This window comes from Carcharodon carcharias, assembly GCF_017639515.1.
Source record: "Carcharodon carcharias isolate sCarCar2 chromosome 35 unlocalized genomic scaffold, sCarCar2.pri SUPER_35_unloc_6, whole genome shotgun sequence".
Classification (NCBI taxonomy): domain Eukaryota; kingdom Metazoa; phylum Chordata; class Chondrichthyes; order Lamniformes; family Lamnidae; genus Carcharodon; species Carcharodon carcharias.
In genome coordinates this window covers 818,419-835,735 of record NW_024470722.1, presented here as the reverse complement: position 1 = coordinate 835,735, position 17,317 = coordinate 818,419, and the positions used below count along the sequence as shown (strand labels likewise).

At 44.7% G+C, this 17,317-nt stretch overlaps 1 protein-coding gene across 1 annotated transcript in view; it reads left to right on the top strand.

Moving 5' to 3' along the window:
- Positions 1–2,626: 2,626 nt before the first annotated feature.
- The window catches only part of LOC121274264 (PDZ domain-containing protein 4-like), a 27,093-nt gene continuing 12,402 nt past the window's right edge, over positions 2,627–17,317 (top strand). The window contains exons 1-3 of the mRNA XM_041181475.1: positions 2,627–3,138; positions 15,821–15,911; positions 16,916–17,014. Of these exons, the coding sequence (XP_041037409.1) occupies positions 2,627–3,138; positions 15,821–15,911; positions 16,916–17,014 (702 nt within the window). The remainder of the gene's footprint in view (positions 3,139–15,820; positions 15,912–16,915; positions 17,015–17,317) is intronic.

Sequence of the window (17,317 nt, the reverse complement as noted above, 5' to 3'; positions counted from 1 at the left end):
CACTCAGGCAGACTTATACACACATGCACACACTCACATACATGCACACATGCTCTCACACACACATAAACACACACTCAGAAACACACACACATACACACACTCAAACACACATACAAACACACACACACTCTCTCACATACCGACATACTCAGGTAGGCTTATACACACACACACTGACACACTCAGACAGACTCACACTTACACTCACACACACATAAATACATACACACACACACTCATACACACACAATCATACACACTTAGAATATTGTGAGCAATTTTGGGCCCCGTATCTCAGGAAGGATGTTCTGGCCCTGGAGAGGGTCCAGAGGAGGTTCACGAGAACGATCCCAGGAATGAAAGGCTCAACATATGAGGAACGTCTGAGAAACTTATCAGCCAGGATTGAATGGCAGAGCAGACTCCATGGGCCGAATGGCCTAATTTCTGCTCCTATGTTTTATGGTCTTATAAACACAAACTGACACACTCAGGCAGACTTTTACACACACACACACACACACACACACGCACATACACACACATACATACACACAAACACAAACTGACACACTCAGGCAGACTTTTACACACACACACACATACACACACATACATACACACAAACACAAACTGACACACTCAGGCAGACTTTTACACACACACATACACACACACACAAACTGACACACTCAGGCAGACTTTTACACACACACATACACACAAACACAAACTGACACACTCAGGCAGACTTTTACACACACACATATACACAAACACAAACTGACACACTCAGGCAGACTTTTACACACACACACACATACACACACATACATACACACAAACACAAACTGACACACTCAGGCAGACTTTTACACACACACATACACACACACACAAACTGACACACTCAGGCAGACTTTTACACACACACATACACACAAACACAAACTGACACACTCAGGCAGACTTTTACACACACACATATACACAAACACAAACTGACACACTCAGGCAGACTTTTACACACACACACACACACACACACACATACACACACATACATACACACAAACACAAACTGACACACTCAGGCAGACTTTTACACACACACATACACACAAACACAAACTGACACACTCAGGCAGACTTTTACACACAAACACAAACTGACACATTCAGGCAGACTTTTACACACACACATACACACACATACATACACACAAACACAAACTGACACACTCAGGCAGACTTTTACACACACACATACACACACACACAAACTGACACACTCAGGCAGACTTTTACACACACACATATACACACACACACAAACTGACACATTCAGGCAGACTTTAAACACACACAAACACAAACTGACACACTCAGGCAGACTTTTACACACACACACACATACACACAAACTGACACACTCAGGCAGACTTTTACACACACACATACAAACAAACACACACACGTGCACACACACACACACACACACACACACACTGACACAACTCACACTTACACTCACACACAAACTCTCACACGCACATACACACACACACACACAGACTCTCACACACACATATGCACATACACACAAAACACACACACAGACACACTCAGGCAGACTCATGCACACACACACACACCCTGACACAACTCACACTTACACTCACACACAAACTCTCACACGCACATACACACACACACACAGACACACTCTCTCTCACACACACACACCCACACACACACATATACGCACATACACACAGAACACACACACACACATATATGCACATACACACAAAACACACACACACACACACACACACACACACACACACTCAGGCAGACTTATGCACACACACACACACAGACACTCTCTCTCAATCACAGACACTCTCACACACACACATACGCACATACACACAAAACACACACACAGCCACACTCAGGCAGACGTATGCACACACAGACACACACACACACACACACACACACGCACACACACTGACAGCTCTCCTCTAACTTCCCCTGTATTTCACTGATGGACAAGGACAGACTGAAAGTGAGTCACACGCAGTTGCCCCCTCCTCCAGCTAGAGTTACCAACGCTCCATATTCATGGAGATTTTCTCAAAACCCTCTCCCGCCTGCAGTAGCCCCACCTGGTTGAACAGCCCTTCCACCACCACCCCAATCCAACAGCTCCAATGGAATCCTTCCGAGTTTATTTCATGGCTCCTCTTGACCGTGTCCGGGAAACGCAGGGACTGTCCGGAGGAGACGGCAGCAGCACGTCCAGTAGCCAAGCAGAATAATTATCTCATCTTCTTTCTTCCCAACCCCACCCCACCCCACCACCCCAACCCAACCAACCCCCCCGCCCCAACTCCCCCCTCCCCCTGCCCACAGGGCTCAAACGGATTGAGGCACGGAGCCTTAGGACGCAGGCCGGTCAGTCCACAGACAGTGAGTACACAAGGGGGTCGGGTGGAGAGAGGGGAGACGGGGTGGATGGGGACAGGGGTCGGTCACTGCTGGACACTCCGAGGGGAAGAAATCAGGAGCCGGACCCATGAGGGACTGGGCACCGTGCAGGGGCAAGACTGCGCTCATGCCCTCGGAGAGCGGGGATTCGAGACCTGGGGCCTGGGACATAAACACAAGGACAAAGCAGGGACGACCGAGAGCCACCAGGGGATGCTGGGCCCCTGGAGGACGAGGTGGACGGTCGCTTGTCTCCGGTGTCCCTGCCCCTTTCCCCTGGTGTTCCCCTGCACCGTGGGCCCACAGCCCTTCCCCTCGGGGTCCCTGTACAATGGGATTTATTAGGGTCTCTCACAACTTCTCCCCTGTCTGGCTTCTCTTGCAGGTGCTTGACAAGGATCTGTGCAGAGTGAGTCAGGAGCAGGCGGTCAATGGCCTCCGACCCTCCAGAGACCCCCTTGTTATTCAAGTGCTGCGCAGGAGTCCGAGAGGCAAAATTGCAACATCGGTCCAGGACCTGCAGCTCGTCGACAATGGCACACAAACCGACATCACCTTCGAACACATCATGGCCCTAAGTAAGGTGCGGCCACCCTCGCCCCCTGTAGTACAGCTGGAGCCCTACGCCCTGTCTGACCTGTGAGTATCAGCGCTGGTCACACAAACATCGAATACACAGGGACTGTGTACAGTGATCCTTACCCTGAATAAACAGAGACTGTGTACAGTGATCCTTACCCTGGATAAGCAGAGACTGTGTACAGTGATCCTTACCCTGAATAAACAGAGACTGTGTACAGTGATCCTTACCCTGGATAAACAGAGACTGTGTACAGTGATCCTTACCCTGGATAAACAGAGACTGTGTACAGTGATCCTTACCCTGAATAAACAGAGACTGTGTACAGTGATCCTTACCCTGAATAAACAGAGACCGTGTACAGTGATCCTTACCCTGAATAAACAGAGACCGTGTACAGTGATCCTTACCCTGAATAAACAGAGACCGTGTACAGTGATCCTTACCCTGAATAAACAGAGACCGTGTACAGTGATCCTTACCCTGAATAAACAGAGACCGTGTACAGTGATCCTTACCCTGAATAAACAGAGACTGTGTACAGTGATCCTTACCCTGAATAAACAGAGACTGTGTACAGTGATCCTTACCCTGAATAAACAGAGACCGTGTACAGTGATCCTTACCCTGAATAAACAGAGACCGTGTACAGTGATCTTTACCCTGAATAAACAGAGACTGTGTACAGTGATCCTTACCCTGAATAAACAGAGACTGTGTACAGTGATCCTTACCCTGAATAAACAGAGACTGTGTACAGTGATCCTTACCCTGGATAAACAGAGACTGTGTACAGTGATCTTTACCCTGAATAAACAGAGACTGTGTACAGTGATCCTTACCCTGAATAAACAGAGACTGTGTACAGTGATCCTTACCCTGAATAAACAGAGACTGTGTACAGTGATCCTTACCCTGAATAAACAGGGACTGTGTACAGTGATCCTTACCCTGAATAAACAGAGACTGTGTACAGTGATCCTTACCCTGAATAAACAGAGACTGTGTACAGTCATCCTTACCCTGGATAAACAGAGACTGTGTACAGTGATCCTTACCCTGGATAAACAGAGACTGTGTACAGTGATCCTTACCCTGGATAAACAGACACTGTGTACAGTGATCCTTACCCTGAATAAACAAAGACTGTGTACAGTGATCCTTACCCTGAATAAATAGAGACTGTGCACAGTGATCCTTACCCTGAATAAACAGAGAATGTGTACAGTGATCCTTACCCTGGATAAACAGACACTGTGTACAGTGATCCTTACACTGAATAAACAGAGACTGTGTGCAGTGATCCTTACCCTGAATAAACAGGGACTGTGTACAGTGATCCTTACCCTGGATAAGCAGAGACTGTGTACAGTTATCCTTACCCTGGATAAACAGAGACTGTGTACAATGATCCTTACCCTGAATAAACAGGGACTGTGTACAATGATCATTATCCTGAATAAACAGATACTGTGTACAGTGATCCTTACCCTGGATAAACAGAGACTGTGTACAGTGATCCTTACCCTGGATAAACAGAGACTGTGTACAATGATCATTACCTGAATAAACAGAGACTGTGTACAGTGATCCTTACCCTGAATAAACAGGGACTGTGTACAGTGATCCTTACCCTGAATAAACAGGGACTGTGTACAGTGATCCTTACCCTGGATAAACAGAGACTGTGTACAGTGATCCTTACCCTGGATAAACAGAGACTGTGTACAATGATCATTATCCTGAATAAACAGAGATTGTGTACAGTGATCCTTACCCTGATAAACAATCAGAGACTGTGTACAGAGATCTTTGTCCTGCTGAATAAACAGAGACTGTGTAGAGTGATCCTCACCCCATTGAATAAACAGGGACTGTGTAAAGTGATTCATCCCCTCAACAAACAGACACTGTGTACAGTGATCCTCACAGCTCTGAATAAACAGACTATGTACAGTCATCCTTACACTGAATAGACAGAGACTGTGTACAGTAATCCTAATGCTGCTTAATAAACAAAGGCTGTGTACAGTGATCCTTACCCTGAATAAACAGACACTGTACAGTGATCCTCACAGCTCTGAATAAACAGACTATGTACAGTGATCCTTACCCTGAATAAACAGAGACTGTGTACAGTGATCCTTACCCTGAATAAACAGAGACTGTGCACAGTGATCTTTACCCTGCTGAATAAACAGACACTGTGTACAGTGATCCTTACCCTGGATAAACAGACACTGTGAACAGTGATCCTTACCCTGAATAAACAGGGACTGTGTACAGTTATCCTTACCATGAATAACAGAGACGGTGTACAGTGATCCTTACCTTGGACAAACAGGGACTGTGTCCAGTGATCCTTACCCTAAATAAACAGAGACTGTGTACAGTGATCCTTACTCTGCTCAATAAACAGGGACTAAGTACAGTTATCCTTACTCTGCTCAATAAACAACGACTGTATACAGTGATCCTGACCCTTCTGAATAAACAGATTGTGTACAGTGATCCATACTCTAAATGAACAGGGACTGTGTACAGTGATCCTTACCCTGGATAAACAGAGACTGTGTACAGTTATCCTTACCATGAATAACAGAGACTGTGTACAGTGATCCTTACCTTGGACAAACAGGGACTGTGTACAGTGATCCTTATCCTGAATGAACAGGGACTGTGTACAGTGATCCTTACCCTGGATAAACAGAGACTGTGTACAGTGATCCTTACCCTGAATAAACAGGGACTGTGTACAATGATCATTACCTGAATAAACAGAGACTGTGTACAGTGATCCTTACCCTGAATAAACAGGGACTGTGTACAGTGATCCTTACCCTGAATAAACAGGGACTGTGTACAGTGATCCTTACCCTGGATAAACAGAGACTGTGTACAGTGATCCTTACCCTGGATAAACAGAGACTGTGTACAGTGATCCTTACCCTGAATAAACAGAGACTGTGTACAATGATCATTATCCTGAATAAACAGAGATTGTGTACAGTGATCCTTACCCTGATAAACAATCAGAGACTGTGTACAGAGATCTTTGTCCTGCTGAATAAACAGAGACTGTGTAGAGTGATCCTCACCCCATTGAATAAACAGGGACTGTGTAAAGTGATTCATCCCCTCAACAAACAGACACTGTGTACAGTGATCCTCACAGCTCTGAATAAACAGACTATGTACAGTCATCCTTACACTGAATAGACAGAGACTGTGTACAGTAATCCTAATGCTGCTTAATAAACAAAGGCTGTGTACAGTGATCCTTACCCTGAATAAACAGACACTGTACAGTGATCCTCACAGCTCTGAATAAACAGACTATGTACAGTGATCCTTACCCTGAATAAACAGAGACTGTGTACAGTGATCCTTACCCTGAATAAACAGAGACTGTGCACAGTGATCTTTACCCTGCTGAATAAACAGACACTGTGTACAGTGATCCTTACCCTGGATAAACAGACACTGTGAACAGTGATCCTTACCCTGAATAAACAGGGACTGTGTACAGTTATCCTTACCATGAATAACAGAGACGGTGTACAGTGATCCTTACCTTGGACAAACAGGGACTGTGTCCAGTGATCCTTACCCTAAATAAACAGAGACTGTGTACAGTGATCCTTACTCTGCTCAATAAACAGGGACTAAGTACAGTTATCCTTACTCTGCTCAATAAACAACGACTGTATACAGTGATCCTGACCCTTCTGAATAAACAGATTGTGTACAGTGATCCATACTCTAAATGAACAGGGACTGTGTACAGTGATCCTTACCCTGGATAAACAGAGACTGTGTACAGTTATCCTTACCATGAATAACAGAGACTGTGTACAGTGATCCTTACCTTGGACAAACAGGGACTGTGTACAGTGATCCTTATCCTGAATGAACAGGGACTGTGTACAGTGATCCTTACCCTGGATAAACAGAGACTGTGTAACGTGATCCTTACCCTGAATAAACAGGGACTGTGTACAATGATCATTATCCTGAATAAACAGAGATTGTGTACAGTGATCCTTAACCTGCTAAATAATCAGAGACTGTGTACAGAGATCTTTGTCCTGCTGAATAAACAGAGACTGTGTACAGTGATCCTCACCCCACTGAGTAAACAGGGACTGTGTACAGTGATTCTTCCCCTCAACAAACAGACACTGTGTACAGTGATCCTCACAGCTCTGAATAAACAGACTATGTACAGTGATCCTTACACTGAATAGAGAGAGACTGTGTACAGTAATCCTAATGCTGCTTAATAAACAATGGCTGTGTACAGTGATCCTTACCCTGAATAAACAGACACTGTGTACAGTGATCCTTACCCTGGCTAAACAGAGACTGTGTACAGTGATCCTTACCCTGAATAAACAGAGACTGTGTACAGTGATCCTAATGCTGCTTAATAAACAAAGGCTGTGTACAGTGATCCTTAACCTGAATAAACAGAGACTGTACAGTGATCCTTACCCTGGATAAACAGAGACTGTGTACAGTGATCCTTACCCTGCTGAATAAACAGAGACTGTGTACAGTGATCCTTACCCTGCTGAATAAACAGAGACTGTGTACAGTGATCCTTACCCTGGATAAACAGAGACTGTGTACAGTGATCCTTACCCTGAATATACAGAGTCTGTGTACAGTGATCCTTACCCTGCTGAATAAACAGAGACTGTGTACAGTGATCCTTACCCTGGATAAACAGAGACTGTGTACAGTGATCCTTACCCTGAATATACAGAGTCTGTGTACAGTGATCCTTACTCTGCTGAATAAACAGAGACTGTGTACAGTGATCCTTATCCTGCTGAATAAACAGGGACTGTGTACAGTGATCCTTAACCTGAATAAACAGAGACTGTGTACAGTGATCCTTACCCTGAATAAACAGGGACTGTGTACAGTGATCCTTACCCTGAATAACAGAGACTGTGTACAGTGATCCTTACTCTGCTGAATAAACGGAGACTGTGTACAGTGATCCTTACCCTGAATAAACAGAGACTGTGTACAGTGATCCTGACCCTGAATAAACAGAGACTGTGTACAGTGATCCTTACCCTGCTGAATAAACAGAGACTCTGTACAGTGATGCTTACCCTGCTGAATAAACAGGGACTGTGTACAGTGATCCTTACCCTGAATAAACAGAGACTGTGTACAGTGATCCTTACTCTGCTGAATGAACAGAGACTGTGTACAGTGATCCGTACCCTGAATAAACAAAGGCTGTGTACAGTGATCCTTACCCTGAATAAACAGAGACTGTACAGTGATCCTTACTCTGCTGAATAAACAGCGACTGTGTACAGTGATCCGTACCCTGAATAAACAAAGGCTGTGCACAGTGATCCTTACCCTGGATTAACAGACACTGTGTACAGTGATCCTTACACTGAATAAAAAGAGACTGTGTACAGTGATCCTTACCCTGAATAAACAGAGACTGTGTACAGTGATCCTCACAGCTCTGAATAAAGAGACTGTGTATACTGATCTTTACCCTGAATAAACAGACACTGTGTATAGTGATCCTTACCCTGAATAAAAAGAGACTGTGTATAGTGATCCTTACCCTGAATAAACAGAGACTTTGTACAGTGATCTTTTCCCTGAATAAACAACGACTGTGCACAGTGATCCTTACCCTGAATAAACAGAGACTGTGTACAGTGATCCTTACCTTGGACAAACAGGGACTGTGTACAGTGATCCTTATCCTGAATGAACAGGGACTGTGTACAGTGATCCTTACCCTGGATAAACAGAGACTGTGTACAGTGATCCTTACCCTGAATAAACAGGGACTGTGTACAATGATCATTATCCTGAATAAACAGAGATTGTGTACAGTGATCCTTAACCTGCTAAATAATCAGAGACTGTGTACAGAGATCTTTGTCCTGCTGAATAAACAGAGACTGTGTACAGTGATCCTAACCCCACTGAGTAAACAGGGACTGTGTACAGTGATTCTTCCCCTCAACAAACAGACACTGTGTACAGTGATCCTCACAGCTCTGAATAAACAGACTATGTACAGTGATCCTTACACTGAATAGAGAGAGACTGTGTACAGTAATCCTAATGCTGCTTAATAAACAATGGCTGTGTACAGTGATCCTTACCCTGAATAAACAGACACTGTGTACAGTGATCCTTACCCTGGCTAAACAGAGACTGTGTACAGTGATCCTTACCCTGAATAAACAGAGACTGTGTACAGTGATCCTAATGCTGCTTAATAAACAAAGGCTGTGTACAGTGATCCTTAACCTGAATAAACAGAGACTGTACAGTGATCCTTACCCTGGATAAACAGAGACTGTGTACAGTGATCCTTACCCTGCTGAATAAACAGAGACTGTGTACAGTGATCCTTACCCTGCTGAATAAACAGAGACTGTGTACAGTGATCCTTACCCTGGATAAACAGAGACTGTGTACAGTGATCCTTACCCTGAATATACAGAGTCTGTGTACAGTGATCCTTACTCTGCTGAATAAACAGAGACTGTGTACAGTGATCCTTATCCTGCTGAATAAACAGTGACTGTGTACAGTGATCCTTAACCTGAATAAACAGAGACTGTGTACAGTGATCCTTACCCTGAATAAACAGGGACTGTGCACAGTGATCCTTACCCTGAATAACAGAGACTGTGTACAGTGATCCTTACTCTGCTGAATAAACGGAGACTGTGTACAGTGATCCTTACCCTGAATAAACAGAGACTGTGTACAGTGATCCTGACCCTGAATAAACAGAGACTGTGTACAGTGATCCTTACCCTGCTGAATAAACAGAGACTCTGTACAGTGATGCTTACCCTGCTGAATAAACAGGGACTGTGTACAGTGATCCTTACCCTGAATAAACAGAGACTGTGTACAGTGATCCTTACTCTGCTGAATGAACAGAGACTGTGTACAGTGATCCGTACCCTGAATAAACAAAGGCTGTGTACAGTGATCCTTACCCTGAATAAACAGAGACTGTACAGTGATCCTTACTCTGCTGAATAAACAGCGACTGTGTACAGTGATCCGTACCCTGAATAAACAAAGGCTGTGCACAGTGATCCTTACCCTGGATTAACAGACACTGTGTACAGTGATCCTTACACTGAATAAAAAGAGACTGTGTACAGTGATCCTTACCCTGAATAAACAGAGACTGTGTACAGTGATCCTCACAGCTCTGAATAAAGAGACTGTGTATACTGATCTTTACCCTGAATAAACAGACACTGTGTATAGTGATCCTTACCCTGAATAAAAAGAGACTGTGTATAGTGATCCTTACCCTGAATAAACAGAGACTTTGTACAGTGATCTTTTCCCTGAATAAACAACGACTGTGCACAGTGATCCTTACCCTGAATAAACAGAGACTGTGTACAGTGATCCTTACCCTGAATGAACAGACACTGTGTACAGTGATCCTTACCCTGAATAAACAGAGACTGTGTACAGTGATCCTGACCCTGAATGAACAGAGACAGTGTACAGTGATCCTTACCCTGAATAAACAGACACTGTGTACAGTGATCCTTACCCTGAATAAACAAAGACTGTGTACAGTGATCCTTACCCTGGATAAACAGAGACTGTGTACAGTGATCCTTCACCTGAATAAACAGGGACTGTGTACAGTGATCCTTACCCTGAATAAACAGACACTGTGTACAGTGATCCTTACCCTGAATAAACAGAGACTGTACAGTGATCCTTACCCTGGATAAACAGAGACTGTGTACAGTGATCCTTACCCTGAATAAAAAGAGACTGTGTATAGTGATCCTTACCCTGAATAAGCAGAGACTGTACAGTGATCCTTACCCTGAATAAAAAGAGACTGTGTACAGTGATCCTTACTCTGCTGAATAAACAGAGACTGTGTACAGTGATCCTTACCCTGAATAAACAGGGACTGTGTACAGTGATCCTTACCCTGAATAACAGAGACTGTGTACAGTGATCCTTACTCTGCTGAATAAACAGAGACTGTGTACAGTGATCCTTACCCTGAATAAACAGAGACTGTGTACAGTGATCCTGACCCTGAATAAACAGAGACTGTGTACAGTGATCCTTACCCTGCTGAATAAACAGAGACTGTGTACAGTGATGCATACCCTGCTGAATAAACAGGGACTGTGTACAGTGATCCTTAACCTGAATAAACAGAGACTGTGTACAGTGATCCTTACTCTGCTGAATGAACAGAGACTGTGTACAGTGATCCGAACCCTGAATAAACAAAGGCTGTGTACAGTGATCCTTACCCTGAATAAATAAAGGCTGTGTACAGTGATCCTTACCCTGAATAAACAGAGATTGTGTACAGTGATCCTTACCCTGAATAAACAGAGACTGTGTACAGTGATCCTCACAGCTCTGAATAAACAGACTGTGTATAGTGATCCTTACCCTGAATAAACAGACACTGTGTACAGTGATCCTTACCCTGAATAAAAAGAGACTGTGTATAGTGATCCTTACCCTGAATAAACAGAGACTTAGTACAGTGATCTTTTCCCTGAATAAACAGAGACTGTGTACAGTGATCCTGACCCTGAGTGAACAGAGACTGTGTATAGTGATCCTTACCCGGAATAAACAGACACTGTGTACAGTGATCCTTACCCTGAATAAACAAAGACTGTGTACAGTGATCCTTACCCTGGATAAACAGAGACTGTGTACAGTGATCCTTACCCTGAATAAACAGGGACTGTGTACAGTGATCCTTACCCTGAATAAACAAAGGCTGTGTACAGTTATCCTTACCCTGGATAAACAGAGACTGTGTGCAGTGATCCTTACCCTGAATAAACAGGGACTGTGTACAGTGATCCTTACCCTGGATAAGCAGAGACTGTGTACAGTTATCCTTACCCTGGATAAACAGAGACTTTGTGCAGTTATCCTTACCATGAATAACAGTGACTGTGTACAGTGATCCTTACCCTGAATAAACAGAGACTGTGTACAGTGATCCTTACCCCCGATAAACAGACACTGTGTACAGTAATCCTTACGCTGAATAAACAGAGACTGTGTACAGTGATCCTTACCCTGCTGAATAAACAGAGACTGTGTACAGTGATCCTTACCCTGGATAAACAGACACTGTGTACAGTGATCCTTACCCTGAATAAACAGAGACTGTGTACAGTGATCCTTACCCTGGATAAACAGACACTGTGTACAGTGATCCTTACCCTGGATAAACAGAGACTGTGTGCAGTTATCCTTACCATGAATAACAGAGATTGTGTACAGTGATCCTTACCTTGGACAAACAGGGACTGTGTCCAGTGATCCTTACCCTAAATAAACAGTGACTGTGTACAGTGATCCGTACTCTGCTCAATAAACAGGGACTGAATACAGTTATCCTTACTCTGCTCAATAAACAACGACTGTATACAGTGATCCTGACCCTTCTGAATAAACAGACACTGTGTACAGTGATCCTTACCCTGGATAAACAGAGACTGTGTACAGTGATCCTTACCCTGAATAAACAGAGACTGTGTACAGTGATCCTTACCCTGGATAAACAGAGACTGTGTACAGTGATCTTTGTCCTGCTGAATAAACAGAGACTGTACAGTGATCTTCACCCCATTGAATAAACAGGGACTGTGTACAGTGATTCTTCCCCTCAACAAACAGACACTGTGTACAGTGATCCTCACAGCTCTGAATAAACAGATTATGTACAGTGATCCTTACACTGAATAGAGAGAGACTGTGTACAGTAATCCTAATGCTGCTTAATAAACAAAGGCTGTGTACAGTGATCCTTACCCTGCTGAATAAACAGAGACTGTACAGTGATCCTTACCCTGGATAAACAGAGACTGTGTACAGTGATCCTTACCCTGCTGAATAAACAGAGACTGTGTACAGTGATCCTTACCCTGGATAAACAGAGACTGTGTACAGTGATCCTTACCCTGCTGAATAAACAGAGACTGTGTACAGTGATCCTTACTCTGCTGAATAAACAGAGACTGTGTACAGTGATCCTTACCCTGAATAAACAGGGACTGTGTACAGTGATCCTTACCCTGAATAACAGAGACTGTGTACAGTGATCCTTACTCTGCTGAATAAACGGAGACTGTGTACAGTGATCCTTACCCTGAATAAACAGAGACTGTGTACAGTGATCCTGACCCTGAATAAACAGAGACTGTGTACAGTGATCCTTACCCTGCTGAATAAACAGAGACTCTGTACAGTGATGCTTACCCTGCTGAATAAACAGGGACTGTGTACAGTGATCCTTACCCTGAATAAACAGAGACTGTGTACAGTGATCCTTACTCTGCTGAATGAACAGAGACTGTGTACAGTGATCCGTACCCTGAATAAACAAAGGCTGTGTACAGTGATCCTTACCCTGAATAAACAGAGACTGTACAGTGATCCTTACTCTGCTGAATAAACAGGGACTGTGTACAGTGATCCGTACCCTGAATAAACAAAGGCTGTGCACAGTGATCCTTACCCTGGATTAACAGACACTGTGTACAGTGATCCTTACCCTGAATAAACAGAGACTGTGTACAGTGATCCTCACAGCTCTGAATAAACAGACTGTGTATAGTGATCCTTACCCTGAATAAACAGACACTGTGTACAGTGATCCTTACCCTGAATAAAAAGAGACTGTGTATAGTGATCCTTACCCTGAATAAACAGAGACTTTGTACAGTGATCTTTTCCCTGAATAAACAGAGACTGTGCACAGTGATCCTTACCCTGAATAAACAGAGACTGTGTACAGTGATCCTGACCCTGAATGAACAGAGACTGTGTACAGTGATCCTTACCCTGAATAAACAGACACTGTGTACAGTGATCCTTATCCTGAATAAACAAAGACTGTGTACAGTGATCCTTACCCTGAATAAAAAGAGACTGTGTATAGTGATCCTTACCCTGAATAAGCAGAGACTGTACAGTGATCCTTACCCTGAATAAAAAGAGACTGTGTACAGTGATCGTTACCCTGAATAAACAGAGACTTTGTACAGTGATCTTTACCCTGAATAAACAGAGACTGTGCACAGTGATCCTTACCCTGAATAAACAGAGACTGTGTACAGTGATCCTTACCCTGAATAAACAGGGACTGTGTACAGTGATCCTTACCCTGAATAAACAGGGACTGTGTACAGTGATCCTTACCCTGAATAAACAGAGACTGTGTACAGTGATCCTTACCCTGCTGAATAAACAGAGACTGTGTACAGTGATCCTTACCCTGCTGAATAAACAGAGACTGTGTACAGTGATCCTTACCCTGCTGAATAAACAGAGACTGTGTACAGTGATCCTTACCCTGGATAAACAGAGACTGTGTACAGTGATCCTTACCCTGAATAAACAGAGACTGTGTACAGTGATCCTTACTCTGCTGAATAAACAGAGACTGTGTACAGTGATCCTTACCCTGAATAAACAGGGACTGTGTACAGTGATCCTTACCCTGAATAACAGAGACTGTGTACAGTGATCCTTACTCTGCTGAATAAACGGAGACTGTGTACAGTGATCCTTACCCTGAATAAACAGAGACTGTGTACAGTGATCCTTACCCTGAATAAACAGAGACTGTGTACAGTGATCTTTACCCTGCTGAATAAACAGAGACTGTGTACAGTGATCCTTACCCTGCTGAATAAACAGAGACTGTGTACAGTGATCCTTACCCTGCTGAATAAACAGACACTGTGTACAGTGATCCTTACCATGGATAAACAGAGACTGTGTACAGTGATCCTTACCCTGAATAAACAGAGACTGTGTACAGTGATCCTTACTCTGCTGAATAAACAGAGACTGTGTACAGTGATCCTTACCCTGAATAAACAGAGACTGTGTACAGTGATCCTTACCCTGAATAAACAGAGACTGTACAGTGATCCTTACCCTGGATAAACAGACACTGCGTACAGTGATCCTTACCCTGAATAAACAGAGACTGTGTACAGTGATCCTTACCCTGAATAAACAGAGACTGTGTACAGTGATCCTCACAGCTCTGAATAAACAGACTGTGTATAGTGATCCTTACCCTGAATAAACAGACACTGTGTACAGTGATCCTTACTCTGAATAAAAAGAGACTGTGTACAGTGATCCTTACCCTGAATAAACAGACACTGTGTACAGTGATCCTTACCCTGCTGAATAAACAGAGACTGTGTACAGTGATCCTTACCCTGCTGAATAAACAGAGACTGTGTACAGTGATCCTTACCCTGGATAAACAGAGACTGTGTACAGTGATCCTTACCCTGAATAAACAGAGACTGTGTACAGTGATCCTTACTCTGCTGAATAAACAGAGACTGTGTACAGTGATCCTTACCCTGAATAAACAGAGACTGTGTACAGTGGTCCTTACCCTGAATAAACAGAGACTGTGTACAGTGATCCTTACCCTGAATAAACAGAGACTGTGTACAGTGATCCTTACCCTGAATAAACAGAGACTGTGTACAGTGATCCTTACCCTGAATAAACAGAGACTGTGTACAGTCATCCTTACCCTGAATAAACAGAGACCGTGTACAGTGATCCCTTGCCAAATCCCACTCCCAGGTTTCCAACTGCTCTCTCCCGCTCCCTGCCAGCTTCTGGGATTAGCCTCGCCCTGTTTTAGTGACACGTTCTCTCTCTTTCCTGCAGCCCTCCCATTGGGAATGATTTTTACGACCCCAATGACTACCTGGACAGCGGTCACCATGAGGTCGATCGGTCAGAAGAGCTGGAGTATGAGGTGAGTGCCCTGTACCCTAAGCAATACCGGAGGCTTTAGATAGCACCTCTAAGCCGGCCAGACAGACCTGAGGCAGCTCACAGAGCCCTGTTCCAACTTGGACGTTGCTGCAAGGAGGGGCGTGTTGCCGATAATTCACTTTCTGCGCTCACCGGGACAAAGAAGAATGCCAAATGTCAGGCCAGCGCAACAATTTCTATCACGGGAGAAAAGGGCGTTAGCTGGTTGGCAAGCCTGGCTCTGATTGGCTGAGGTGTTGCCATGGAGAAAGTAACGAGGAATTCTTGCCTCCCCGAGCCCCCGGGTAAATCAGAAAATGTTCAAGGCTTGAACGTCTTCCTTTTGTTTGCAGTGGATGGGTCCCCTGTCCTTGTAGCAAGCATAAATGAGCCACATTGCGAACGGGACTGATTGTCTTAAATCGATTGTTGGCGAAGCGATTTGCGCACTCAGGATTGGGCAGTCCGTGCTGCCCGATCGCAGAACGACACCTAACAGCCAGCATATTGTTTTGGGTTTTGAGAGCGGGGTTTTGGTTCAGTGCGCTCTGTACCCTTCCCGTTACGAGGAGCAATGCTGTTTGAGCCATTGGCTGGGACAAGCGGTCAACATGGCCGGACATAGTAAGGACCAAATAGGTGACCGAGAGCTCACCAGCATCTTAAAGGAGGAGAGGTGGAGGGGTTTGGGGTTCGGGGGGGGGCGCGGGGGGGGTCATTCCTGAGCTCCGGGCCGCAGGTGGCTGAAAGCACAGCCGCCAATGGTGGAGCGATGGAGAAAGACGATGGTCAAGGGGGCAGAATCGGGGGGAGCGCAGAGATCTCGGAGGTTCCAAGGAGGTTAGAGCGGGGTAAGGGACACCTACATTTCAGAGGTACTGCAGGGGGTGCTGGAGCACTTTGGACGTCCCAGGATGAAAGAGAGCGCTCATAGATATTCGAGGCCTTCTGTCAGGCTAAGCGTCTCTGCTGATGGGCTTTTTTTTTTAATCCCTTTCTGTTCAGGAAGTGGAACTCTACAAACAGAGCCACCAGGAGAAGCTGGGACTGACTGTGTGTTACCGCACCGATGATGAAAACGACACTGGAATTTACGTGGGAGAGGTGAGCTGACAAGGCCGGAGGGACAAATGCGGTTGGGACAGAGGTGCCGGGCTGCTTGGGATAACATTCACCAGCAACCAATACATGGAGTTGGGCATCCTCTACAGGGACACCAGGGGAAGGGGCAAGGTTGGGAGTGGGGATTGGGAGTTGGAGTTGGGTTTGGGGGTGGGGAACCCAGAACAAGGGGGCAGAGCCTAAAACTGAGCCAGGCTGTTTGGGGGTGGGGGGGGGTGGCGGGCGGTGATGTCAGGAAGCTCATCTTCACACAAAGGGGAGCAGGAATCTGGAACTCTCTCCTCC